The sequence below is a fragment of the Scophthalmus maximus genome, chromosome 22 (genome assembly GCF_022379125.1).
Source record: "Scophthalmus maximus strain ysfricsl-2021 chromosome 22, ASM2237912v1, whole genome shotgun sequence".
Classification (NCBI taxonomy): Eukaryota; Metazoa; Chordata; class Actinopteri; order Pleuronectiformes; family Scophthalmidae; genus Scophthalmus; species Scophthalmus maximus.
This window is the reverse complement of record NC_061536.1, coordinates 4,130,499-4,157,421: the sequence shown is the minus strand read 5'-3', so window position 1 is coordinate 4,157,421 and position 26,923 is coordinate 4,130,499. Positions and strand designations below refer to the sequence as shown.

General features: G+C 44.2%; 1 protein-coding gene and 1 non-coding gene across 10 annotated transcripts in view; both read left to right on the top strand.

Moving 5' to 3' along the window:
* Positions 1 to 26,923, top strand: part of ppp1r9a (protein phosphatase 1, regulatory subunit 9A) — a 44,925-nt gene that overhangs the window by 15,067 nt on the left and 2,935 nt on the right. For 4 of the 9 annotated variants that reach the window (XM_035620252.2, XM_035620255.2, XM_035620254.2 and 1 more), the window contains exons 3-20: positions 4,118 to 4,250; positions 5,020 to 5,140; positions 8,010 to 8,114; positions 11,572 to 11,707; positions 15,290 to 15,442; positions 17,372 to 17,425; positions 18,316 to 18,545; positions 19,750 to 19,846; positions 20,648 to 20,774; positions 21,538 to 21,626; positions 22,452 to 22,605; positions 22,753 to 22,822; positions 23,325 to 23,384; positions 23,563 to 23,611; positions 23,842 to 23,886; positions 25,285 to 25,404; positions 25,956 to 25,979; positions 26,329 to 26,511. In XM_035620252.2, the coding sequence (XP_035476145.2) occupies positions 4,118 to 4,250; positions 5,020 to 5,140; positions 8,010 to 8,114; positions 11,572 to 11,707; positions 15,290 to 15,442; positions 17,372 to 17,425; positions 18,316 to 18,545; positions 19,750 to 19,846; positions 20,648 to 20,774; positions 21,538 to 21,626; positions 22,452 to 22,605; positions 22,753 to 22,822; positions 23,325 to 23,384; positions 23,563 to 23,611; positions 23,842 to 23,886; positions 25,285 to 25,404; positions 25,956 to 25,979; positions 26,329 to 26,511 (1,950 nt within the window). The remainder of the gene's footprint in view (positions 1 to 4,117; positions 4,251 to 5,019; positions 5,141 to 8,009; positions 8,115 to 11,571; positions 11,708 to 15,289; positions 15,443 to 17,371; positions 17,426 to 18,315; positions 18,546 to 19,749; positions 19,847 to 20,647; positions 20,775 to 21,537; positions 21,627 to 22,451; positions 22,606 to 22,752; positions 22,823 to 23,324; positions 23,385 to 23,562; positions 23,612 to 23,841; positions 23,887 to 25,284; positions 25,405 to 25,955; positions 25,980 to 26,328; positions 26,512 to 26,923) is intronic. The other 5 variants (XM_035620256.2, XM_047330013.1, XM_035620258.2 and 2 more) reach the window with 5 other exon arrangements.
* On the top strand, positions 16,541 to 16,651 carry LOC118292554. The gene has a single exon (XR_004786932.1). It is a non-coding gene; the product is annotated as a U5 spliceosomal RNA (small nuclear RNA).

Below are 26,923 nucleotides of genomic sequence, written 5' to 3'. Positions count from 1 at the left end.
TCCCTTGGTCCTCTCCTGTGGCTTAGCGGGCCCTTGTCTAATCCCTTCGTCTCCGCTCCAAAGGGGAGCTATCAGGCTGGGCCAACAGCTTTCCTGACAGATTGGTGTACAGACAGACAGACGAACATGATGTGGCTGAAGAGGTGTCACATACTCAGTTGAGATGAACCTTGATTCAGCACACCAGCTTTCTATGTATACACGCTTAAATCTTCAGACTGGAACCTGCAGTCAACTTTCTATTGGTTTGGCACACGTACAAAGCCTACATGCATACACAGCTCCTTAATTTTATCACTCGACTACCTGATGTACATTTTCAGGATATACACTCAAACACCCGTATATAAACACATGAAGAGAGAGAGAGAGGCGCTTGCGTCGGCTAAGAGGGCTCAGCAGCATCCACCAAAATGGATAACCAAAATGTAGGCATCCTCCTGCGGGGGATTGGAAATAGGAGTCAAAATGTGGTCGCCCAAGCACATCTGCTGTCTGCACTTAGGTGTCCGTCTGTGTGTTTATGATCAGGTGTCGGGGTGACAAGAGGAGATATCGGTTGATACAGTGAAGAATGACAAATGGAAAGAGCAGCGTTTGTCTTTATCAGACTTGTTGGAGACAGATGTGAGCCTGCATTGTGTACAGTATAAGCTGCTTTCAGACATGCACTGAAGTCAGGGCATTTTCCTCTACTTCTCCGGAGGGCCCAAATGTTGCTCCACAAGGGCTCCGTAACTTTTCCAGCCAGCCCCCCAAGTAACACCTCCGGAAAATGTCTGTAAGCTCATGTGAGAACACAATTGGTGAAATTTCCCGAAGCTTCGGAGCGAGTGAGCGGGCATGTTGACGACAGAATGCTCCGCAAGTGTTCCTGTTGATGTGAACGTGTCTGACTCGGACAATCTTCAGCTACATTCTTCATATGTGAATGACAAACTCCGGAAAAGAATTGTTATTTTCCAGAGTTTGCCGTGAATTATTTCATGTCCTAAAATGGCTCATGTGTTTTGTGACATTACACTGAAAGAGCTGCTTTAAAATGATGAGCAAATTTACAGGATGTTAACATTCCCACATGCATTGTTAATGATAGGTGAACCGAATTTTCAGCTTCGATATTTGAACGTGTATGTGTATGTGTATGGTATTTGATATAGATTTCACACAGTCATGAAAGCAGTTAAGGATTGAATTTTCTGACATTGGTGTTTCCGGGGTGGGGGTGATTCAGTTTATTGGATTATGTGGGTCAACATTTAGTGAAGCTGACAGGTTTTGTCTCTGGGGCCTGTCCCTCGCTACACATAGGCACTGTTGGGTCGTGTCCTCCCTTTAAAGTTTTGCCCCATGCCGCCGTCTCCTCATTGTGCATCTTTGTGAAAAGCAAACACTGACTGCATTTGAAGCTGTCTGAATGAGTGTAGCTGCTATACATTTGTGTGGCAAACAGCAGCGCCAACTCTGCTCCACAGCTGTCGGACCTGCGTTTGCCATCTGCATGCCTGGTCGTGCCATTTTCTGGCTTCATCTCCCTATGGTAACACAGGCAGCGGGCTGCAGTGTGCCGCCGCACTACCAAGGTCAACCACAGTCACACACATTACTGTGCCGTCTCACATGCCCTCTGCCTTCCTGCCTCCTGTTTTCATCCTCGGCTGTCCTCTGCTTCTTTCGGTCAGACAGTGCTTGTGAGAGAACGAGAAGATAGTGTACATCCTATCTAAAAAGAGAAAGGTGAAGCTTTTGCTCGGCTCAAATTGAACCCAAATCTGACTTTAGCGGTTGAATCCCTTATCTGTCTGCACTGGTTGAACTTTACATTTCTGAAAGCTCAGCTTTTTTTAAGTGAAGGGGCATTTTTAATATCTGCCGAATGAATGCTTTTTCTTAACGGTGCAATCTGTCCATCTGTTTCTCTTTCCCTCTCCCACCGATTACTTATTCTTATTTCCCCCTGTTCGTGCTCTTTCCTTTATAATGTCCCTCCTTCTTCAAGTCACCATCGCTCCCTCTTCATCCTTGGCCTTTCCCAGTTGGTCTCTCCCTCTGTCTTGATTTTATTTTTATTTGTTCTGCTGCCCTTTTCTAATCATTCTCCTTCTCTGTGCCTCTGCTGTTTCCTCTCACAGATCCACCCTCACCTGTACTCAACTCCCTTCATGACTTCCCCCTCTCCCTTTTCTCTTTTACACCCTCAAGTGACTGGCCACATGCTAATGTGTTTGTAGATAGGACAGAGCGACTGAGAGAGGCCATTAGAGAGTCAACTGACTGCATCGCATCCGGGAAGTCCAGTGCTGGTGTTTGGCATTTGCCAACAGTATGTGTGTTTGAAAGGCCTGCGTGTGTGTGTGTGTGTGTGTGTTTGTGTGTTTGTGTGTTTGTGCGTGCGTGTGCGTGCGTGTGCATGCATGCGAGCAAGCATTAATAATGCAATGCTGTTGATCACACTGAATGATTGATGACAGGGAGGTCATGGATAGAGCTCACGCAGACTAATACTGACAAAAGAATATAAACCAACCCGAGCATCACGCTATATCAATGTGCCCAAGCTGTGTGAACAACCAGCGCACTGTCCTTTCAACGGAGCACGGCTGATTCACTGCTGTTCTCTGGATCTCTGCCGCGTGTTAAGGTGTCGGTCGACCCACAGCCCATCATCGGCAGAAGCACAACATGAAAACGTGTAACCACGAGCACGCATACATTTACAAGCCTTTTTGTGCATTTTTTTTGTGCAGTTTGCCCTCATTCAATCAATAAAGTATTATCTTATCTTGTTATCTTTCACAGTGTCCTGCAATACTAAAAATATGAAACAACAGAAGCCGGCATTGGTTATGACCTGACACAGCCAGGATCTTTTGACTCACATGCATACCAAGTGGCTTACATAAATCTGGCTTGAGGCGTTAATCGATGACCAAATCAATGAAAAAAGTTAATCAATGACATGACGCCTGATTGATCTCTACTGAGAATATATTTCCTCTTTCGCTCGGGGCACTGAGGAGCTGGTAGTCAGCAGCTGGCGTTACAGCTGGGCGGACGTCACCTGCGTCGTCAACGCAGCGTGTGGCCGCTTATTTCTCTCATCCAATGTAGTTCTGATTCACGTGATCACAGACGGGCAGCATGCAAATTGAAAACGATCGATGTCATTGGGTGTGATATCCTCCACTTGAAATCCTTCCTTACAGGAGACAGGACCATGTGGCAAATGTCACTAGGTGTTCGGATTTCAATGAAAGCAGCTGCCATCAGTTTGGGTATGCAGGTGTCTGTCTGAACGCGACACACACAGGCAGCTTTGCTGGCTACTGTAATTTCTCCATCCATGGGTGCCCATTACGTTGCATCCATGTCTTTGGATGTCTTTTGACCACGTAAACATTTTTGTGTGCCAGCGCACTTGGCACCTGCCCGCCGGACGTTTTCTGCAGATCACCGCAATGCAGACGTTGACCACAGCATGCACATTGGAGCCAGCTTGTGCACAGCAGCGCTCTCCTCCTCGCCTGCCCCCCTCCTCCTCGCTGCAGTTTGAGCAGTTTGAGCGCTCGGCTGGGGTGAGATGTGAAGTGACAGCTGACACTTGCAGGGGAGCAGCGGTTCCTGTGAGGTCCTCACAGCTCAGAGGGAGCGAGGGAGGCCTCTCTGTATCCTCCGTCAGCACACTATGTCTGTCGGCTGTACAGTTACTTTGTTTTATGTTAATATGCGGATTTGTTGTTTTAGCCTGTGACTTGGTTATGATGGCCTTTATTCACCACAGTGTTGTTACATGTTTTGTGAAGATAATAGATCGGTTGGAAACGTAAAAGCCTCATAATTCATCAATATTCACAAAAGCCTGTAGAACAACCACTGTTATCGTCTTAACAATATTGTGTTGTCAATATTGTCGTTGCAGCAAATTATTCTCTTGAAGCCTTTTAGTGCAGTATTATATCTCCTTTAAAAAACTTAGGTAAAGACCCAGAACCATGTTGATGAGTTGGCTTAATCTTGAGTCCTCCATCGCTGCAATGTGAATCATTTGCCATATTTGATTGTGTGTGCCCACTCACCACCATTAAACCCCTTGTGCTTCTTTGTTTCTTTCTTCCAGGTGTTCAACACTTACTCCAATGAGGACTATGACCGACGCAATGAGGAGGTGGATCCTGTGGCCTCCTCCGCAGAGTACGAGCTGGAGAAGAGGGTGGAGAAACTGGAACTCTTCCCTGTGGAGCTGGAGAAAGGTGGGAAAGAAAATCTAAGAATATTATATCATACTCATCACCTACAAGTACACAGAATGACTTGCATATTGGATTTCGCTTGGAATCGGATGTGATATTGATATTTCTATTCTTCCCCCCCCCATCCAGGTTGTTTCTTCACAACTTTATTCATTTATGTCTTTCAGTATTTCTTTTTATACCTTTTGGCCCAGCCATTAATGATAGGACTGCTCTTTACCATCCTGTTGCAAAATCACACAGACACTGTGGTGCACACTTCCCTGTGTGCACCATGGGGCTGCAAGCAGGTGATGTTGCATCATCTTCCCTTGTCTTGCCCTGTTGAGGTTTCCTGTGTGGATATCCAACATTACCACAGGCCCTGAAATAGACTGACTTTACGTTGCTAGATTTCACCATCCACTCTCTGTTATGTCAAACTAACAGCTCGTGAATGATTACTGCAGGATGGAGATGGATGAATGCTACAAAGGAAGGGATTTTCCCATCCAACTCATTTCCCATTCATGTGAGGGCCACCATGTCTATATAGTGGATGTCCCTTCCTCTTCTCCATTAATAAATCAATTGTTCCTCCTTTTGAGTTTATTTTTACACCAACCCCTTGCTCCACCTGACATCACTTTACAGGGAGCCATTTTGGTTTCACTGTGCTTATCCAAGCTCATTTGTTAGTTAGAAATGGAGGCCATTAAGCCGACCGGATTTTGCAGGCTTTTGGGGGATTGTTGGAGCCTAAAACATATACATTTCTGTATGTTCCCAGACGAGGACGGCCTGGGGATCAGTATCATCGGGATGGGTGTTGGTGCCGATGCAGGCCTGGAGAAGCTGGGCATCTTTGTCAAGACCGTCATCGAGGGTGGAGCCGCAGAGAGGGACGGCAGGTGAGAGCTGCCCCTCTTGTTGGATATCTCATGCATTTGTGAGCGACGGCGTACTCTGGAAACACCTTAAAGCAGATGAGAGCGCGTGAAAGCTCAGTGTGTCCAGGACTCAAGATGCACATATCACGCACAGCCTATCTTTTCTGTTTTCCCATACACAAAGACACTCAAATACACACACACACACACACACACGCACGCACACAAACACACAAAATAATTAGTCGGCACAAAAATAGAGATTTGCATTGGCTTCCATACCCTGGATGGTGTGTGTGTGTGTGTGTGTGTGTGTGTGTGTGTGTGTGTGTGTGTGTGTGTGTGTGTGTGTGTGTGTGTGTGTGTGTGTGTGTGTGTGTGTGTGTGTGTGTGTGTGTGTGTGTGTGTGTGTGTGTGTGTGTGTGTGTGTGTGTGTGTGTGTGTGTGTGTGTGTGTGTGTGTGTGTCTTTATGCATTAAAAAAGCGTGAACAGTGCAGAGTAAGCACTGAGCCGGGGGTAAAAAGGAGGACATGACAGCAGGTGAGCAGTGGTTTTCTGCCTCCAGACCACCAGCGTCTAACCTATTAGTGTGTCTGTGTGGTTCAGGTTCCCTATAAATAGATTTAAAAAATAAAACAAATTGTACTTCAATTGAAAGCAAATGTGAGAGCACTAAGTACTGTAAGCTCCTCAGACGCACTGTGAACTCTATTGCACCGGGAATGTTCGCAGTAGGTGTATTTTCTTTTGGGATTAATATATTTTTTTTTCTTTGATGCATTAGCCAGGGCTGCCATTTCCACCAACACACGAGGGTGAGATTAGCTAAAAAAAGAGGTAGTGAGCAGAGATGGGGATTGGGGGTGCGGGGGGGTTGGCTTGTTCAAAAGTGAGCAAAGTTGATCCAGCTCTAGGATGACAGTTGAACCGACTCCAAAAAGTCTAATTTTCCCGCAGGGAGTGGGAGAAATGTTGAAAAGATCAGAGGGAAAAGCTTTGCCAAAGCCCAAGCTGAACACATTTCTAAGTCTGTGGATTTGAGGCTTTGTCTCATTTATTTGAGCTGGACAAAGTTTTAAACACTAGTGCCTCTCATTTGTCCGAATGTAATTGCTGCTCTGCTAATGATGAAGGAGAGCATAACTCAAAAGACAGGGCCTGTGTTGTTTTTGGGCAACTATTTTAATTTAATTTGAAGCTCCACCACCACCTCAGTCCAGGCTGAAATATCCGATTCGTTTTAGCCTGATTGTTATCGATATAGATGAAGAATATAATGAATAGTTATAGTTCCACTTGTACAGTCCAGTGTAGTAATTCATGTTTCATTTAATTGAGATCATGTCTGTGTTTAACTTTGAGCATTATTGAACATTTCATTTAAGGGGTTTCCTGGAGACCCAGGGGTAAAGAAAATACCATATAGTTACAGAATTTATCCAATTAAGGTTCAAATGCATAAAGTATATTTAAGTTTTTTTCTTTCCCTGAACATTGCGGAAGAATTTATTTGTGTTCTTTGATCCCCCTCCTCTGTGATGCTGTGAATTTATTGAAGAAAACTGCATGTGTGCAGCATTATCGCACCCAATTATCACACACGGCAAAATCCCTCTGAAACACACAATGGTGTGTTTGTCCCAGTGTTGCGCCGAGTCACGTGCGCCACGTGCATTCAGAATTACTGTAAAAAAAACCACTCCAGCTTTGATCGCATTTGATGCTGATTAGGGCCTTTCAACAAACAGAACAGGAGATGGAGGAGAAATACATTTCTTCTTGTTAGTTCAGCTTTATGTTGTGTTGAATATTGCAATTGTGCCTCTACTAGACAATGGAAACAGAATCATCCTTTATTGGGATTTCTGCAGCCCTACCTGTGTCCTCATGACAGATTTTGCAATATACCTTAATCACGATTCGAGAGAAATGATCTAAAGACTTGACATACTAGTGTCTTGATAGAAATAAATATTGACTTGTGCACACTCATTTGCCTGCCAAGTGCTCTCACTCTCACTCTCTCTCTCTCACTCTCTCACACACACAAACACACACACACACACACACACACACACACACACACACACACACACACACACACACACACACACACACACACACACACACACACAGAGGAGTCACTAGCCAGAATGTAATTTCCTTCCATCATTACCTCTCGCGCCATTGGGCTCCCTCACTCTCTCTTGCTCAGTTTGACTTTATGGTCTGACGCACACAGACGCACACAAACCGGAAGATTTGTTGTATAAAACAATTATATATGTGTCGTCCCTCTGAGCAGTGAAAGGATTAGATACTTAATTTGGTTATTCCTTTTAAATCAGGTATTAATGCAGATCTTCAATCAGATTTAAAAAGAATATTTTGCGAAGGCATCTCTTCTATGTGATTCGTTCGCAGTTCCCTTGTCGTGAACGGAGCATCATCAGGAGCTCAATCCCTGGTCAGGAACTAAACTGGCCTCTCGTCATGTGGTGGAGCAGAGCAGAAGTGCGCGATGTGTTGAGGCTCAGGGCAAAAGGCTGGATGGCCTCCGTGTCCTCGTTAGCCCTCCTAGTTTCTTTTGAGCCTCATCGCTTCTGGCTCTTGGTTTGGCAATAGTCTGGAGCCATGGCAGTGGAAATTCGTGACCAAGAGGGAGTCTGTCGCTGTTGTTATTTGGAAAATCATGTGAACACGCCATGATAGGCCAGTTTGTTTGTCCGTTTTTCCCTCTTGCGGTAGTTTCCCCAGTGTGTTTGTTTGTCTTTTTTAATTTTCAAAAAGGACACTGTGTGCAGGCTATATGAGTGTAACTTTCAGCTCACGTGTACACACAGATCTGCGGACACAGAATGATACTGTCATATTTCCTGTCTGCTTCAGGATAAAGGTGAACGACCAGATCGTGGAGGTGGATGGGACCAGTCTGGTGGGCGTCACCCAGAGCTTTGCTGCCTCCGTCCTCAGGAACACATCGGGAGTGGTCCGGTAAGACACACACAAATACATTGTGTCTTTTTCTTAGACCACATAAAAACAGAGAGTATTAAAACATAGACACAACAGGACAGAGACAATTATTAGCGTAAACACTAAAGCCCCCCCAAAAAAATGACTATCATCTCAGTGTCACGTATAATTCCTAACAAACTGCGGCCTCTGAGAACGTTCCTAGAACTCGGCCATGATCTCGTCCTCGGTGCTCACTTTTTCCCCGCCGCTGCATGTTGAAATCGCGAGCGCTCCTCGCTCCTGCTGGTGCATGGTGCCAAAGCTGCCAAAGCAGCCACTTGAGCAGAAAAAAAAGCTCAGTGCCACTTTGTTTGGCAAGAACCTTGGCTTCATTATCAAATCTGAGAAGATGTGGGAACGCAATACGTGACACAAGTGTGCCACGTTTGACAGTCGAGCAAGTTGTTTTGTCCGGGGTCCGCTCAGAGCAGCGGGGTGCGGACGACACACACACACACACACACATACACACACACACACACACACACACACACACACACACACTCGGGAAGACATTGATTTGGAGAGCCAGTGCTGTTCTTGGCAACTCTGTGAACCCGGCCATCTCAGATTTCAGTTGTTTCTTGGTGTGGTTTAGTGTTTTTTTCTGCTGCATGTTTCGCTGCTTTCCACCTTCTTTGCCCTTCCTCTCTGTCACTATCACGCTTTTTCTTCACTCCCAATATCTCTTGTACTGTTTTTATTTTGTTTTTTTTACACCTTGACATTCCCGTGACAGTCGTGTCATGCATCTGCTTGATCTAGACACTTGCAGTTATATAATCTGGAGGCCTCTGTGGTGTTCATGGCTCAGTCCTGTTCCGGTCGTCCGACAGCATGAAAACAGAGAGAGGCTGTTTGCTGAACTAATATTGACCATAGGTTTTTTTTTGCCACATACCAGGATGTGGCACTGCGGGTGAGGCAGCCTTGAAAAGGTTCAATCTGTCACCTGTCTATCTACGTAGCATAATATGTGCAGTGCAGAAAGCTTTATACTGGAATTTGCCTATTAAATATCTAGAATCAGGTAATAAGTATTTATTTTTATTTTTGATAATTGAAATCTAACACTTGCCGTTTGTGATGGTGATCGTGGCTCCTCATCGTTACTGCTCGCAGAATTACCAGACCTTTTTCACTCTTCTCTCTTCTCCCTGACTATTTCAGGCTCCCTCCATCATGTCTCACCCACTCACTCCACCACCTCCTCCTCCTCAGTAAATCCTTCCCTCTCTCCATCTGATCACCAGAGGTTTTATGGCCAACTGTCCTAGATTTGCCATTTTAGCTATATTTAACCCTGAATTCCAGCAGCAAATCATCCAGGTTTTTAGGTAAAACCTTTAGTTAGGTTTTACCGCTCGGCCCTGCCATCACGGATCACCTCAGGGGAAACACAAGAGAAATACTGTATGCTCCTGTTAAATAAAGCATGTGGACGCATGACATCGTCCCACTTATGGTGTACATTTCCTGGATGTGGGCCAACATACCTTGATGCACCTTCACTGGCTATAAATGCACTCAGGCCATTTCTCTAAAATGGCGAAGGTGACATGAGTATATGGCCGTTTTCCTTTTTGTAGAATATATTATCTCTTATTTTTCGCCAGTCACACACCGACACACGTACACACATGCACACTATCCTGCTGCTGTAGAAAAACTCAGTGGAATACCAAATGTGTGTTAGTCTATTTAGTTAGTTGTTAAAAATAAGGAAAATACAGAATGATAACATCCTTTTTCTGTATTTAAGTCTCATGAAACGCCAAAGGTTCATAACAGAAAATAAAAGTAAATCTCTGGATGACCTTAAATATGATAGATAACTATATCCACCATGGTTGACCAGTCATATCTGTCATATATAAACCTGTGCTGACAATCCTCAAAAGCCTGTCGACCCAGTAAAACCTAATGAAGGAGACGTGCGACCCTGTAGCTCTCTCTCCTTTCTTTTTATTTCCACGTGCTCATCATCTCTTACAAAAGCTCTTGCACGAAAAAGTGCATATTTAACACGAGCCATGTCTCCCATTGGAGCAAATTAGATCAGTAGTGGTGGTATCTGTGCTGTGGAGTTGAAGCAGCGCTGTGTGTGGCAGGCCGCCCCAGTGAGACGCGGGGGGGAACTGAGGCAGACTCCCCATGCGTGAGGAGAAAGACTGTTTCCAGGTCAGCTGCTCCTCGGACCTCCATGCTGTCCCAAGGATTGTTCCACTACCGCACCTACCTAAGACTGTGCCCTCTCCATCTATCTCTTTTCTCTTTCTCTTTTAAAAAAAAAAAAACGTTCTCTCGGTCCTGCCCTTCAGTTGTTCCTTCACATGTAGATCAAATACGCCTCTCTGCTGGACCGTAAGGCCCTCTCTACTTCCCCTTCAGAAAAATATATGAAAGAGCCCCCCGGAACTGAATTCACTCGATTAGGCGCCGTCTCGAATCCACTCCCCTCTCTCTCTCTATCTGTCTGTCTCCGTCTCGAAGTCAAACACACACACACACACATGCAGCCGATAGGAGCATGCTCATTCGTAGACGGTTATCGGGCCCCTGCTGGGTTGGACATTTCCTGGACTAGGTCAGAGGAATTCTTCTCCGTCGGTTGCTCGCTTGAAATCAGAATTATGAGTATAATACACTTGCCGTGCTATTATGACTTATCATAGCAGTACCCTTGTTTCAGGGAAGTTTCCATACAGGTAGGAACACAGCGTTCTTTCCGAAGTATGATTATGTGTGCTGACATGAAAAACACACACTCAATTTGCGTTTTTGTGACAAACACAATCCCTGGAGAAGTTCCAGTTCCTCAAACATCATCTCCTCATATTTGTCTACGTCGGAATGTGACATTTACTGTAGCTTGATGCCCCCATGTCAAACCACAGTGGTCAGTAGTCTGTAGCTTCGAGGCGTAGCCTGTGGCTTTCTCCATTTAGTTCCATGCCAGGCTAATAACAGGCTGCCCGGCCGAGCCCACTGTCTTCATTATGATGTGTCCCGTCTCCCAGCCCTGCCCTGCCCTGATACATCAGCAGATATCGCTGTCGTTGCTATGTGGCTGTGGGCCTCACCTGCTGTCACACAGAGACTGCTGTGGTCATTTTTCTGCGCAAACAAACACACAAACACAAACAAACACACAAACACACACACACACACACACACACACACACACACACACATAGGGTCAGTTTTTCCTTTTGGGCTGTTGGTTTTACTTTTCTGATGAAAGAATGATGAAAGCTAAATCGTGATCTTGTACTTACAACAGAATGATATATTCCTAAAATCAGATGTCATGTAAATGGTAGTTATGCAGTAACTGTTATGTAGTTTTAGTGTGTGTGTGTGTGTGTGTGTGTTGCATGTGTGTTGCGTGTGTGTTGCCAAGTCTAATGTAAAACCTTGCATCTGGTTGCAGGTTTGTGATTGGCCGAGAGCGTCCGGGCCAGCAGAGCGAGGTGGCCACTCTGATCCAGCAGACCCTGGAGCAGGAGAGGAGACAGCGAGAGCTGCTGGAGCAGCAGTACGCCCACTATGACGCCGATGATGACGAGGTAATGAGCACGGACAACACTGACCACTGCACAGGATGCTACGCTACTAAAGGTCGAACAAAGTATTGTACATACAAAATATGAGCGGATGCAAGGAGAGTATGACAGCCGTCGCATAATCTGAAGCGCGGATTATTTTAATTTGTGCAATTAAAGCTCCTAATATCTGCTTTTATTTGAAGTCCACTTATTCTAGATGGCATTACGTTGGGAAAAATCAGGCTTCCAGTTGTCACTTAGTGTAAAACGACTCCCGTTTCATGATTGCCGAACTGAAGTTTTAGCTGATTACCTCCATGAAACTGACTGACAGTAGGCTCTGATGCTGGCACACTAAACACACACACACACACACACCCACACCCACACACACACGCACACTAAGAGGATGGCATGTGAGCCTCTGTCCTACAAAGCATGATACTGCTGCTTACTCACTGCACGTTTAATCCACCAGACACTGAGCTCATGGCCCTGTAACCCACGCTACGTGTGTGTGTGTGTGTGTGTGTGTCTGTCTGTGTAGGTGTGTGTGCGTGTGTGTGTGTATGTGTTTGTGTGTGTGCGTGTGTGTGTGTATGTGTATGCCCTGTAGACATGCATGAATACACGCATTCTATTTCATACAACAGTCAAGTAAGCACACACCTTAGTAAAGTCTCAATCAAAGTGGAACAGCTGCACTCGTGCGGAGCTTTACATGCAGACACATACTCACTCAGGCATCTCGTCCTCCTCTATCTTCACCAGTCTTTCATTGCCTGGTGGATGCTGGTTTTGGGGCCCTCATGCATAAGGAACTCTCCTCCAGGTCCCTGGAATCTAATCCCACCACTCCAATAATCACGGCCTCAAACACATGTATCACTGTCAGCTCTTATTACAGCTCCTACAGTGAGCCAGGGCCGGAATTCAACCATTGCCACACGCAGGAAGCCTCCCCTCTTCTCTGTCGTTGCTGCTGTCATCGTTTCAGATGAGAGGGTGTTGGGAGTACTACTTGAGAAGATTTTTTTTTTATGTGAATCTCAGATTCCCCGGAAGGGCACGTAAACATAAGAACGGTGATTTTGCTACGATTGTTTATCCATATATCGATAACAGACGCCTGTAAAAACACACTTCAAATCTGCCACTGTGGAGAACCAAAGGCATCTATAATTTCCTAACAGCCGGATGGGTAAATAGTTACAAAACCATTTCAAAAGAGATCTATGGGGCAATAAAAGACTTCATCAATATTAATATCTCTATAAATATTGTATAAAGTTCTCAGAGGGTGGACGGGGGAAGGAGGTCATTTCTCACTGCGAGTGTGGCCTGGCTTGACATGACAGACATTTCCTTGTGGTGCTGGGGCTCAGATCCCAAGAGGACTAGATCGTCCTTCAGTTGGCAATAGACATCGCCCACGCAGGCGCACGTCAGCCCGTGTGTGTGTTTGATCACTGTCAGCAGTTTACTGTGGACGCACACGCGAGCACACATCTAACAGTTCCACCATTCAGCCTTTAAAATGACTCAAAGTGCTTAAAGTATTAGACGATCGAAAAAATTGCCCAACTTTTTGATTTGATTGATTCCATCTCGCTTTGAAATAGCTCCATGATTGTTAGAGAGTCAGTCGTGTGAGAGCTGTGTGCTGTGACTATTTGGGACTAAATCCATTAAATCTGTGTTCAAGTATTTTGAACAACAAACTTTGACTGATCCAAGGCATCCATTTATTTGTTTCTTTTTTCAAGCGCTCCCGTAATGTTTAGTGTTGAATATGTCAGAGCTTTCAAAAGAGAGTAATTAATTGTTATGTGCTTGTAAGGGACGTCAAGTATGTTAACATGAGTCAGAATTTTTTTATTACAGCTATTACCATATGACATGAAAGTGGCAATGGTTTTGACTTAAACTACTTCAATTTAAGGATGAACCAACTATTATTTTCATCATCTAGCAATTATTTTTATTTCAAGTTATTGATTATTCTATTAATTGTCCGAATTTTTACAAATTCCAAGTGATTCATTTCAGATGTCTTACTTTGTCCAAATAATAATACAACAAGTCAAAAGCGTCCAGTTCTCTGTCTGTGACAGTGAAGGGAAACTCAAAGTATTCACACTGGAGAAGCTGCAACCACTGAATTTTTGACCGTTTTTCCCGATTCTTCCAATTGATTGAATGAGAATGAGAAATGAGAAATCTCTCCCTAAAATACAACTTTAAGCAATAAAATAAAAAAAATATGTCTGATAAAAATATCGATATAATACAATTCAGTCAGCACAAACAAACACAGTCAAAGCCTCTAATAGTGGCTCCTATGCACGCCTCCTCCAGTCAAAGCAGCAGAAGCAGCCCTTCGCCACCAGCACTGACTGAATGTCATTTTGCCATAGATGACGTCAGACCAGACACTTATTGATGGTGCAGCTCACCGCTCACTGAACACCCTCTGAACAACAGGACTTGACCCTAAATCGTCCTTTTCCCCTGCCGATTCTTCACGCATGTGGTGGGATGGCCAATGCATTTATCATATGCAAATTGCTGTTTGACTGGCCCCTGTGCTTTCAATGGTTGACTCCACCTTTCGGTAAATGGGACCTCAATGCTTGACGCCGGCACCATGGCAACAAACCCGTCTATTATGTAAACGGTGCTCTGTGTCGGCCATGCGCGAAGACAAAAATCAGGCCAGAGCGCTGTAATCCGGGTGGAAGATAGACGGAGGGAAGTGCAGGGAAGGAGATGTGGAGAGGATATAGGCCAAGGCGATGAGGGAGATGAGATAGTGTGTGCGCGTGTGTGTGTGTGTGTGTGTGCGTGTCTGTATGTGTGTGTGTTTACTACGTATATGTAAGTAATCAAGGCAGAAAGACGGATAACTACAGGAAGAGAGATTGTAGATAGATCTGGAAAGAGAGGAAGAAGCAGTGACAGTGCATAATGAACACTGCATGCATCAATTCTCCATCCTGTAAAACCATTTTATTTCTTACATCATTCACGTGTAGAGGATAAAATAAAGCGCTCACCCGGGACTGATTGATCATAACAAAAAATTTAAAAAACAAAAAGTCAAAGGGGATAAGATTGCATGATGTTAAGCGAGAGACGGGGAGGTTTTTTTCTCTGTGGCGCCGCTGGAAATTTCTGACTCTGTTGGTCAACTGCCAAAGACTTAATCAACCGATCAATTTAGAGCCAAAGCCCAATGGCTGACGCCAACATTCATTACACAGTGTTTTGAGAAGCAGAGAAAAAGAAAAACTGCTGTGAATACACGCAGCATAATGCCATACATTAACGTCAAGCCTCAAAATGTTTATTTCACTCCAGTTATTTATTTTACAGGCTGTAATGCTGAGTTGTTTCTGGGTGATTTCTAGCTCCATTAGAGACACCTACGGACTCAAACTTCGCCAGTTGTGACCGGTAGCCCCCTCGACTCATGCGCCCTAATAATCAAAAGCGACATTCAGATTTTGCCGGCACAACTTATGTTGCGACCGATGTTGACTGCTCGTGACACCAGGCTGTCAGACCGATTCGTTTTCCGTGACTTTACATTTGCTCTCAAAGCAGACGGGAGAGTACGCCACCGACGAGGAGGACACGGGGACAACTGTGGCGGGCGGCGAGAAGAGCATCGAGGTGTTTGACTTGCCAGAGACGGAAGACATCTTGTCTCCCTCGGAGTTGGACGCCAATAAACTCTACCAGAAGTTCAGAGAGGTAAACTACTCAACCACTCCTTATCATGTTGTAATGGTTATACAGTGGACAGGAGCCTACACTTTTTGTTCTCTTTCACTGGGTTGTAGAATAAATTGTCAATAGATCCACCTACCCGTCCCGGACTCCTAATCTGAATTATTAGAGGTGTGAGCACAGAAGCAAATTGGTATCCAGACCTTTGCAGCTCTTCACACAATCTGCCACTGAGGATAGAACACTATTGTTGAACTTCTGCTCCCAATGGGTAACAACGAACTTACCCTTAAAATGACATTGATAAAATGGGAAAAATAATACACTGACTGTTCAGTCGTTTATGCTCTTTGGGCTGCAGCAAAGCTGCTGGTGTCGATTGAACAGTCCAGCCTTTCTGTAGGCGGCCTAGCTGTGCTGTATGACACATTAACAAATGGCTTCAGCTGCACCGCAGAGGATATCAAGTGAAACTCTAATGTACTGCCTGGGCTCAGGATGTAAAACATTAGTTCCATATTCTCTGCATTTGGACCTCTCTCTTCCCAAAAATGGCGTTTTATACCTTCTTTCTTTCTTCTCTTTGCTGTCTCCTACACACTCAAGGAGGAAAGACACCCGGCTGCTGGGGGATGGGCCTTTTCTTTTCTTTTTTTTTAAAGAAAATTTCAAATTCACTCTTTGACTCATTGCTTAACCTTCATAACAGTTTCCAAAAAGCCAGCTGCATGGCTTAACGTAGGTTCCAGGTCAACACAAGCAAAAAACAAAAACAAATTACCTGCTGAACTACGTAACTATGGAACCAAAAGAAACATTACACTCTTGACACGCCTAAGTATTCAAAGTGCTGCGAGAAGCAGATACGGACCGTATTGCTAAAATGATATTCCGATTTCGTTGTATTTAAAAGTATTTATATAAAATATAATATTTTTAAGTCTCAAAACTCATATTCCCATGTGTACACTGAAGCAGTTTTTGCCTGTTCATACTGTTAATACTCCTCAAATATCGAGAAAAAAAAGAGTTTTTTATGAGTTGAGTTTGCGGAGGTATAGTAACAATTTGACTGTGACTTGTGTTAATGTTCTCACTTGACTAAGTGTAATATTTGTGTGCTGACCGGTTTCTCTTCATAACGCACAAGTCTTCCACCTTTTACTGAAGACTGCCGTGGAGAGGAACAGCCATGAGTTTAAGATATTTTCGGCAGGCTTTGCCGAATGGCTGAGCCCTTTAAATCCCAAATTTATCCCCAGTGGGACAAAAAAGGAATATCTTACAAACAGATCTCTTTGCTGGTGAAAAAGAAAAATCCAGCCTCAGATAGACGATGGGAGAAAGTATGATTAATGTCTCTTTAGTTACATTTCAAACTTTCCCATCATCACTTCTTCCCCCTCTCTCCATTTCTGTGTCTCGTGTTCCATATCCAGTTCTTTCTCCAGTTCTATCTCTTCCCTTCTATTTCTGCTATTTCTCCTCTTTTCTGTGACTGCTCATCTTAATGTCCGTCCATAACTCATTCCTCTCTCTCTTTATCCATCTCACACACGTTACACTTCAGAAACTATGCGAGACTTTTTATTTCCATATTTTATGGAACGGTTTTAGACCCTGCATTTGAGTGTTTAAAAAAAAAAAAATGTAATACATTTTTTCCCCTTGTTAATATGAATGAGTTCTTTTAGCTTTATTGCTGTTGAATTTCTTTTTTTGGATTATTTAGCCATTCTTATATTCCCATCACTTGCCTCCTCTCTCTCTCTCTCTCTCTCTCCTCTGAGAGTTTGTGTCAGTGCTGGGGCTGGGATGCTGTCAGGGGAGGACAGGGTCGGCCGCCTCCGTCCGTCATACTATATCGACAGCGGAGAGAGCCTGCGCAGCCATGCATTTGATTATCCAACCGCCCTCTCCCTTTCTCCCCTATCCTCTCTCTTCTCCAAACAGCTCCAGATCAAACACACAGTGACCGAGGCCGAGATCCAGAAGCTTAAAAACAAGGTAGGAGATTAAAAACTGTCGGGACGTGGGCGGCTGGTTGGTGGGTGCAAATCGCAGAAGTTTGTCAGAGTTCAATCGATTTTGTTAATGGATGTGAGACGAGCGTCAGGACAGCAGAGGGGTCCACGGTTTCACTCCTGATGGGAAAGCTTTTAGGCTGGGATTTTTATTTAGGAGTAGGAAGCAGATTATTAAAACACAGCTGTCGAGGAACCTGTTCCGGCTCAAGGAGTTGTCTGCGAGAGCTTTCAAAACAATCCAGCTTCCTGCGAAAGGCTCTGATGGTTTCTGTACCAGTTGTATGAGGACAAAACAAGCCTGCAAGTGCATTTTGTTTTAAGTATTGTGTCTTTTATTTTTCTCGAAAATATCCTCCTTTTTAACTCAAACAATGTTGCAAGTGTGTCAAGTGCGTGTTAGTAGGACCTAGTTGTGTTTTCTGTGTCTTACGCTTCCTGTAGTCCGACAGCTCAGTGCACAGTTTATGCGCTCTGTCAAATTTGATCAATTTAAAGATTAACGTTTTGTGAGTCGCTCTGATAAATGGGTGCCTAAAAAACTTTTCAGGGAAATGAAGTCATGAATTTGTGCTCTGAATAAAGACTTCAACTTGTTGTAAAGAAGCTTTTCTCTTTGAACAGCTTTGTCAACTTTTCAAATTTGCTCTAGAACTAGAGGAATATCTTATGTCATGTTTACGTGTAGTTGCAGAGACCAGAAACACTTCTACTAATCGACTGGTCTGATAGACAAACTATAGAATCTAGTCAAATGTGAAAATATGAAAGCTTTTATTCCAAAACATAATATATTAGTAGTCCTTTTGCGGTATTTGTAAAATGAACAATCACTTGTCGTGGGTAAAACCTGTTTTCTGGGGCTGCCTCCAGTTGACGTCGGTGGAGAGGGAAAAGCAGCGCTGGGAGAAAGAGAAGAGCCAGCTGAAGGCCAGCATCGAGGAGAACAAGGAGAGGATGTTGAAGCTGGAGAGCTACTGGATCGAGGCACAGACCCTCTGCCACACCGTCAACGAGCACCTGAAGGAGGCGCAGGCGCAGTACCAGACTCTGGAGAAGAAGTACAACAAAGCCAAGAAACTCATCAAAGACTTCCAGCAGAAGTGAGCAAACCCCTGTGCTTTTGTTTTGTTCAGGGAAAAAAAGGAATTGATGGCAGTCCAACTCGGTGCGGGCTGTGTGTTGCTTTTGGACCATTAACTCGACGTTTCTCGGCCCGGATTTGTGCAGTTGGGTGCGTTTCAGTTTGCCACGGTGTCCTTGTTCGCTACAGACACGGGGCGATGGAAAAGGTTCAAAATCAAAAGAAATGACTCGGGAAATTACTTCAGGGCAAAATAAGGCTAAAGTCATTTTGTTTTTGTCTTTGTCAGCTCCATAGAGTTCTGTGTCTCGCCAGGAACGCACCGGTCACCTGCGTTCTTCTTAATAAGCTATGTCTCTTTGACTTGGTGAGGGAGGCACTAAACAGCTTGGAGGGAAACATCATTCACATGCCTTTTATAACGCCGACGCTTTAACCGTTTCCCCCTCAGTCGCCCTATTAAACATATGCGTTAATAAATCATTTTTTTAGATAAATGATTCCTTTCACTGCCGCCCTCCCTCTCCTCCGCCAACAGAAGGAGGGCGGAAAAAAAAGAATATCTGCTGCATTTTCCGTCTGTGAGGCAGAGCGGCTCTTTTTATAGCCCCAGTCTTATCCCGTTTGGACGGTAAGAGCTGAGTTTCCGTCCTACTGCGGTGCAGCTCTTCTGCTTTTCAGTGAGTTGATCTCTTTGGTCAGTCCCATCACGACCTCTCGTGCTCAGCCCCAGTCCGACTGCTTCAATTGGCTGTGGCCCTGCAGGCCAAACGGAAGTCCACTGATGACACAAACCCCTCCGTGCTGATCTATAGTAGAGGAGCGAGCGGCACAGGAGAGACAGTGAACGCCCAGACCGGGGGAAAAGCAGGCGTGTAGAAAACGTAGAAGTGCGCGCGTGTGTGCGTGCGTGTGTGTGTGTGTGTGTGTGTGTGTGTGTGGTCGGCGTGCGTGTGTATTCACTATGCGCAGCAGGGTCAGCGTAAAATGAGTCACACTGACATCCTCAAACTGCCTCAGCTCCCTTATTCCCCCCCGGCCGGAGCGAGAAGCAGGCACAGTCGCACATGGCAACGCGCGCACACACACACACACACACACACACACACACACACACACACACACACACACACACACACACACACACACACACACACGTCTCTCTTTTTTTTTTTTTTTTTACACACACCTACTCAGCACATTACGATCCCTTTTCCCTCCAGGGAGGTGGAGTTCATCCAGAAGGAGGATGCAGAGAGGAGGCGGCTGGAGGAGGCTGAGAAAGCTCACCTGGCTGAGATCCAGGGACTGCAAGTGAGGGTAAACCAGCTCTTTTTAATCTCATTCTGTCCAGCGCTCATCTACAGTTTGCCCCTAATTGTGTACCTCCCCGCCGCTAAGCTGTCCTCTCTGTGCCGGCAATGTTCAGCTCATTGTCCTCTAAACAAAAAAGGAAATTCCCCTCAAGAGAAAATGAACAATGCGCCTCCTCGCTGTGTTCGACGACAAACAAGGTTGGTGGGTTTAGCCTTTTCCCTTATGGGAAATATGAGAAATTAAATCCAAATCCAGTACTAGGCGTCGTCAAAATAGATCAGTAGCAGCACTGCATCATTTGCTGTTTCCCCTCCAGCAGGTTATCTGTTACATAATAATGGTTGTCCTCCCTGGACAGTGACACTAGATGGACTTGGTGTCCAGGAGCATGTGTTTACTTGGAGTCATTGTAAACAGATTTTCTGCTTTCCATGACAGTAGTGTGGTTTTGACCCCCCCCCCCAACATGATTCTGCCCACTGAGCACACTCATTCTCCCACTGCACTGCGTTGTAACTGACTGGGGGGAAAAAACTGAAAAAAATCTGGAATAAGAAACCAACAATAACACAGAGTAGTTATGCCTCAGCTCAGATATACTCCACCTAATGTACTGTGGAGTCGAATGCTTTGTATGCGCGTTTGGAAGACTTGGCCAACTCCCGTTTGAAACTAGAGGCCAAAGATGAAGTACACGCTCCTCATCACGTAGGGCGTTTCTCCTCGGCGCTTCAAAGCAGCTGTTATGACAAAGCAAATGCCCGTCGCCTGATTGAACATCGATCGGTTCCTCTCGCACCGCAGATTGCGACGTTGGAGTCCGAGCTGATGCAGCTGATGAAGCAGAACGGCATCCAGGTCAACAACAACAACAGCAACGGCGCCGAGAGGCCCGGCGCTCAGCAACAACCCCCCGTGCGGGCGGCAGCAGGTCTGTTTGTGAGTCGGTGCATGTGTGCGACGATCATCGTCATAATGTCTTCGATTTGAACAAGCAGTTTTCCAATTTTAGGAAATAACGCTTACGTGTCAGTCTGCCGAGAGTTAGATGAGAGGATCGGTACCACTTTCCTATCAGCCTGTTCAATCCCAAAACTTAGTTTGGCACAATGACTGGAAACAGATGGAAACGGCCAGCTTCGTGACGTCACCCATTGGTCTGTGAGCTGCCATTTTGAGGTCTCCAGTTTGGCATTTTGTCCCTCTCTGCAAGTTGTTTAATGTCAACAGTGGGCCCAGTTCAAAGACTGAAACAGGAGCTGCTTCCCGGACATGCACTTAAGTCCAGACATTGTCCTGGACTTCTCCGATGAGGACTGTAAACTGAAACGCTGCTTTCTGCGGCAGAATAATGTCCTACCTCCTGCATGCTCTGCCCGGACGCCACAGAATGTTCCGGAAATGTTCCGGCTGATGTGAACACATCTGGCTCCTGCTGCGTTCTTCATATGTGAAAGGCGAATTACGGAAAAGGGCCGGACCAAATTTTCCGGACATGATTCACAGTTGATGTCTGAAAACAGCTAAAAAGAAATGCACATAATTGATGAACAGGGATGCATTGCACAATGATACGTTGGTTTTTTTTTAACCATGTCAAACTAAATCCCATTGGTTTCTCTCTCTCTCTCTCTCTATCTCTCTCACTTTCTTGCTCTCTCACTCTCTCTCTATGTGTGTGTGTGTGACTCTAGACCTGAGAGAGGGCTATCCCCACTCACCCAGCAAAAAGAAGAATTACAGAGGAATGGCTCGGGACAGCATCAGCTCCACAGAGGGAGAGGTTTGCATCAACACACACATACGCACGCACACGCACGCACACACACACACACGCACACACTCACACTTACATTGCAAGCAAAGCTCCAATATACATATTTGGAACAAGCGACTTCCTAACAACAGGTTTTGAAATATCAGCCAGATGTGATGTTGAATCAAACAAGCTCAATTATTCTCATTAGACTACACTTACATTTAATATGCCTTTAATTTCACCACAGGACGTCTAATTAGTGTATGTGTGCATGTCTGTCGGCACGTTTGTGTGTCTTTAACCCCTGTCCATTCCACTTTATTACTTTAATGGAATAATTGGTGAGTGTTGCTCCGCGGCACTAATTGCGTCCACGGTACTGTCACAACTTGTTGTCTCTCCCTGTGCGATAATAACAGCCACAGTCTTTTTTTCTCCTGGATGAGAGGCTTTGCTCTGGCTGTTGCTGTCCCTTAACTCAGCGAGACGAGATGAGTTCAGTTTGGTTTAACAACTCCAGAGAGCTGGATCGGAATTGGCATGAACACGGGAAAAGCGGACAGAGGGAGGCTTCCAAGGATAAAAAAAAAAAGAAAAAAAGAGGACGAGGAATTAGACCTAGTGAAAGTATGTCAAGTGACTTCTGTCAGATTAAGTCTGCAGTACGGGCTGTTCGGATCAGTTTTAATTTGATTGCAATTTTTTTCCGTTTTCGTTTGTTGTTGGGGGCCCTCGCCTCTAAGCCTCTCCTCTCTTTTAATTTTCCTGGGCCTCATTTCACTCCTTCTCCTCTGCCATTGAATTAATCTTTCGTCCCCCCCTTTTTTTTCTGCTTACATCCGTCTCCAGGTGTCAGAGGGACATTGCAGTCCAGCCCACAGTCGCTCTGGTTCGATCCGCAGCGTGGCCTCCTGTGATGGAGGGGCTGCGGCCCTCCGGGCTCCCGGCAGTGCAGAAAGCTCCCCCAGGCGAACCATGTCCACCACTGGAGTCCTGCACCAGGGTTAGTACATCTGCACCCTCATGATGAAGGATCAAATGCTTGTATCTACATCTTCCAGTCATTGTCGTTGTTCTCTTTTTTGATATAAATATGTCAGCCCATTAATCGAACTAGTAGTAACCTCGTTGTCGGTGTTTGGGATCACAGGTTCTCGGCCTCCTGCACTGTCCAGCCCTTCTCACAGTACGGAGGAGCAGAGACGAGCTCTGAACTCTGGGTAAGACCACGAATAGTGGAGCGCCACGTTTTATTTACGAGCGAATCAAAGCGTCACACATTGTTGAGGTAATTTTAGTTGGAAGAAGTTGATCATCAGGCACAAGGTTTTTCTTTAGTTTCACAGGGCTCACCCGGGACCAAACGTATTTTTTTGTCTGATAGATTTGAAAACGTTTCCCTGTGTATTCCCCAACATATTTAGGACTGTATGAGAAAAGGTTTGATTCATGTACTTCATGGCTGGTGTTTTGCTTAAAAATTGGGGTTGATGCAAAGTGTGCTACCCGTGAGGAGAAAATAAAATTCAACATTTAGCACATTTTGAACTGAACCATTCATTACGAATGTACGTAGCAGTGTGTTAGTAGTTAGTCAAAGTCTGTGCTTGTCAAAGCACAGAAAAGATAGAATACGACTTAATATCCCATTATGACCAAAAACTGCTTTGCATACTTTATTGAAATCAAACAATGCTATCTCACTTCCACCTCTTCATTCAGGTCCCCCCTCAGGAAAGCCAAAGTGGAGGACAAAGACCTGCGAGCATCCCCTGGAAACAGGTAAAAGGATCAGAGAGTGTCAGAGTTACAGTGCTGTTCTCCTTCTGCTCGTCTGGCTCCGTCTAGTAAACACTTTCACGTGATTGCTGCTTCAGGAACTGTTTATGAAAGTTTGATACAGTGATCATCAACCACTGACCTCTGTGTCATTTCTTCCTTCCTCCCCTCTCTCTCTCAGCTCCATGGAGCCATCCGCTGAGGACAGTCCAGAGAAACTCAAGGCCAAGGTACAAAATGTTTGGCAGCTGGTACATTCGGCAAATAATGATTCACTTTACAGATTCTATACTGTGAGAACATTGAAGGACACTTTGCTCTGCCATCTGTAATGTAAACATCAAAGTCAACGCTTCTTGATAAACCTCTATACTTGTATATACACTGTGTAAGGTTCATGACAGGTCTTCCTGTGGTTTGCCGTTTCACTCTCATGTACTGTGGCATTTCTGTTGAACAGGCCTCCCTTACATGGCCCCACTTCTTCTCCTATTCATATTACTTGGTATTGTATTCTTTTATGTTTTGTTCACTTAATACCTCAATGAAATGGGGGGGATGTGTTGTTACATTCAGAGGTAAACAGGGTTTAGTAGCAATGGGGGAAAATATTTGCACAATCACAGGAATGCAGAATTGCAGAAAATCAATGAGTAAGTGGACATGATTCTAAATAACTGCCATGATCAGCGACACTGCAAAAAATGCCTAGTTTAGAAATCACATTTCCTTTTTATTAAAATTTTTCATTTTTCAATCTTCTCCCAGGGGCAAAGCAGTTGGTCTCATAACACATGTTGAATCAGTTAAATGTTAATTCATAAGCACAAAGTTATGAACCTGGGCATTTGTTGCAGTGTTTGCGCTTCCGTCATTTGCATGAAAACTGTTTCTAATCCCGTGTAATATCAGATGGGGCTACCATGGGATTAAAAGGGAGATTATTTTTGATCCTACACCAATCCAGTCCCTCTCTTTCCTCTCCAGGGGACTTGCTCTCGGCTTAAGATGAGCACAAATCAGAAGATATATCGCAGCACAATTTATGCCCATTAATAATTACGTGGCGGTTTAAATCAAGGATTCATACCAGAGCACTTAAAGTCTGAACATGTACGATTAGTCTTGCTCTTACCTCAGATATTACTGAGACTCCAAGAAGTCCTATATACCTAAACATGAGGTAACGCATAAGACTTTCAACTCGAAATCTTATTGTGTCAAATTTTCGACTTCAGTGGACCCAGGGAATCCTGTATATTCCAGGTAGAGAAAAAGGAGGCACAAACATTTAATTCAAAGAAAACTATTGCCTTGTTTATTGGTTTAAATGTGATGCTTTGATTTTCATCTGATTAAGAGAGACAGTGTGCGTCACACACTCTCCTCCTCCTGCTGGCAGCAGATCTCGGATCTTAATTTAATCCCTGAATGTCCACACTGTCTCACACCCACAAGGACAAAGAGAGAGAGATTCTTGCAGTTGGATAGCGTCCAGCTCCACCGTTTCTTACCACCACTCACATTCGCAGTTTGTTTTGCAACGGAACATCTTATGTGCACAGCCCCGACTTCTTGCACTGCACCTTTTTATTAGACTTTCAAATGTAAGGATGAAGCACATCCGCCATTCTGGTACATGCTCAGAGCAAAAGCCCTTGATTTTCATGATTCTTTTACTCATCTTTCGTTCTCTCTGTCCAATAAGTAGATTTAACAACTCGTCTTCATTTACAGCATCGTCATACTAATGCAACACCGTGTTGTTTTTAATCAATACCACTTAACAGAGACGTCATAAGTGAGAAGCACTCACTGAAACTGATCAACTGAATTCTGGCCCGGAGGCGGCTGAATCTCCCCACGAGTCTTGTAAAGGTGTGTTTTAAAAATTTTTTTCCAGGGACCCACCTCGAATGATGATCTGAGTGCCAGCAGCAGCAGCTCAGTGGAGATCAGCAGTCTGCTGGGTGAAGCCAAGATGTCGGGACGCTCGCACACCCTGGTGCTGTCCTCAGACGAGGTACACGTACAATCTTACGATATTTTTTTTTGTTTTTTTATGGAGGTGGAGCTAATAAGTATAAACCCTAAATACGAGCTTTTGGAGTGATTACTTAAGTCTTTAAACAAACCTTGTCCGTTCAAAAGTGGCCAGATGCTTTCTGAACCCAGGTTCATAAGAATTATAGCACATCCAGAAAACTTTCTTAAAATCCACCTTTATTAGTCTAAACCCAGTTTTGTAAAAATGTAAAATTGAAGCCACAATGTGTCTTTGTATTCATAATGATTAAAAAGTAAAAGAAAATCTGTTGTTTTTATTCATGTCAGTGCCTTTAAAGATGATAAATCTTTATAGATTTTTCTGACAGAAAAAAAAAATATATCATCCCTACAGGGATATCAGCATCTCATATTCTTCTTGCAGATAACTACATGCAATAAAAATCAATGCAGCAGATTACGCCTTGTGTTCCAATGTTGTTTTGGGCTGTTGCGGTGGAGGCCATTTTTCATGCCTCTGTTAACAACTCAGTTGTTTTCTGTTGATTTCTATGCTGCCACGTTCAGAGTCTGGATATGGTCGATGATGAGGTGAGACTGAGGCTGCAAGCCTACAGGGAACGTGTGTGTCACTAAAAGTGTGTCTTGTCTCGTATTTGTGTGTCGATTATAAGCCATTTGTCGTTGTTTCATTTCCACACAGTTTATCGTAAAGTTTTTTTGTGCATGTCCCACAGAAATAATATGTATTTATGTAGAATACACTGAATATATTTTCCACTGTATACCTTTTTTTTTACGGTGATGTTGATTTCATCTCAACTCATTATTCATCCAGTGTTCTGTAGAAGATATATTTTAGTGTCTGGTGAAATACTGTATATTAGCCTTGGGATGTTTGTCTCATCTTTCTTTCCTCGTTATACCTAAATGTGTCCAGATCCTAGACGAGGGACAGTTGTCGAAGCAGTGTCAGTCGCAGAGCTGCAGTGTTTTGGAATGGACCTCCCAGCAAGTGGCCCGCTGGCTCATGGGCCTCGACCTAGAACACCATATCCCAGAATTCACTGCCAAAAGCATTGATGGAGAACAGCTGCTACAGCTAAATAGCGCTGAGCTTAAGGTAGGTTAAAAGTTCATGTATTTATACATATATCGTGCATATATTGTTGTCACATACAGATAAACTAGACCCTGCTGATAAAGTAAATTCGTATAAGAACACATTTTTGTTCGATAAAACATGTTATTGCAGTAAAATAATGCCAAACTGAGTATTTAGAAACACTGCTGCTACTACATATTTGTCCTTGAGGGCAATGAAGTATTATAATAATAATAATAATGATAATAATAATAATGATAATAATATATAGGTTTTATATAGCGCTTTTCTAGACACTCAAAGACGCTTTACAAATACAAAAAAGAAATTACTCACAAATACAGACAACGAAAAGACTCAAAGATGCTTACATGAAATACAAAGAACAGAAAAAAAAGTGTTATTGACAAATGTATCTTTTAATTATAAA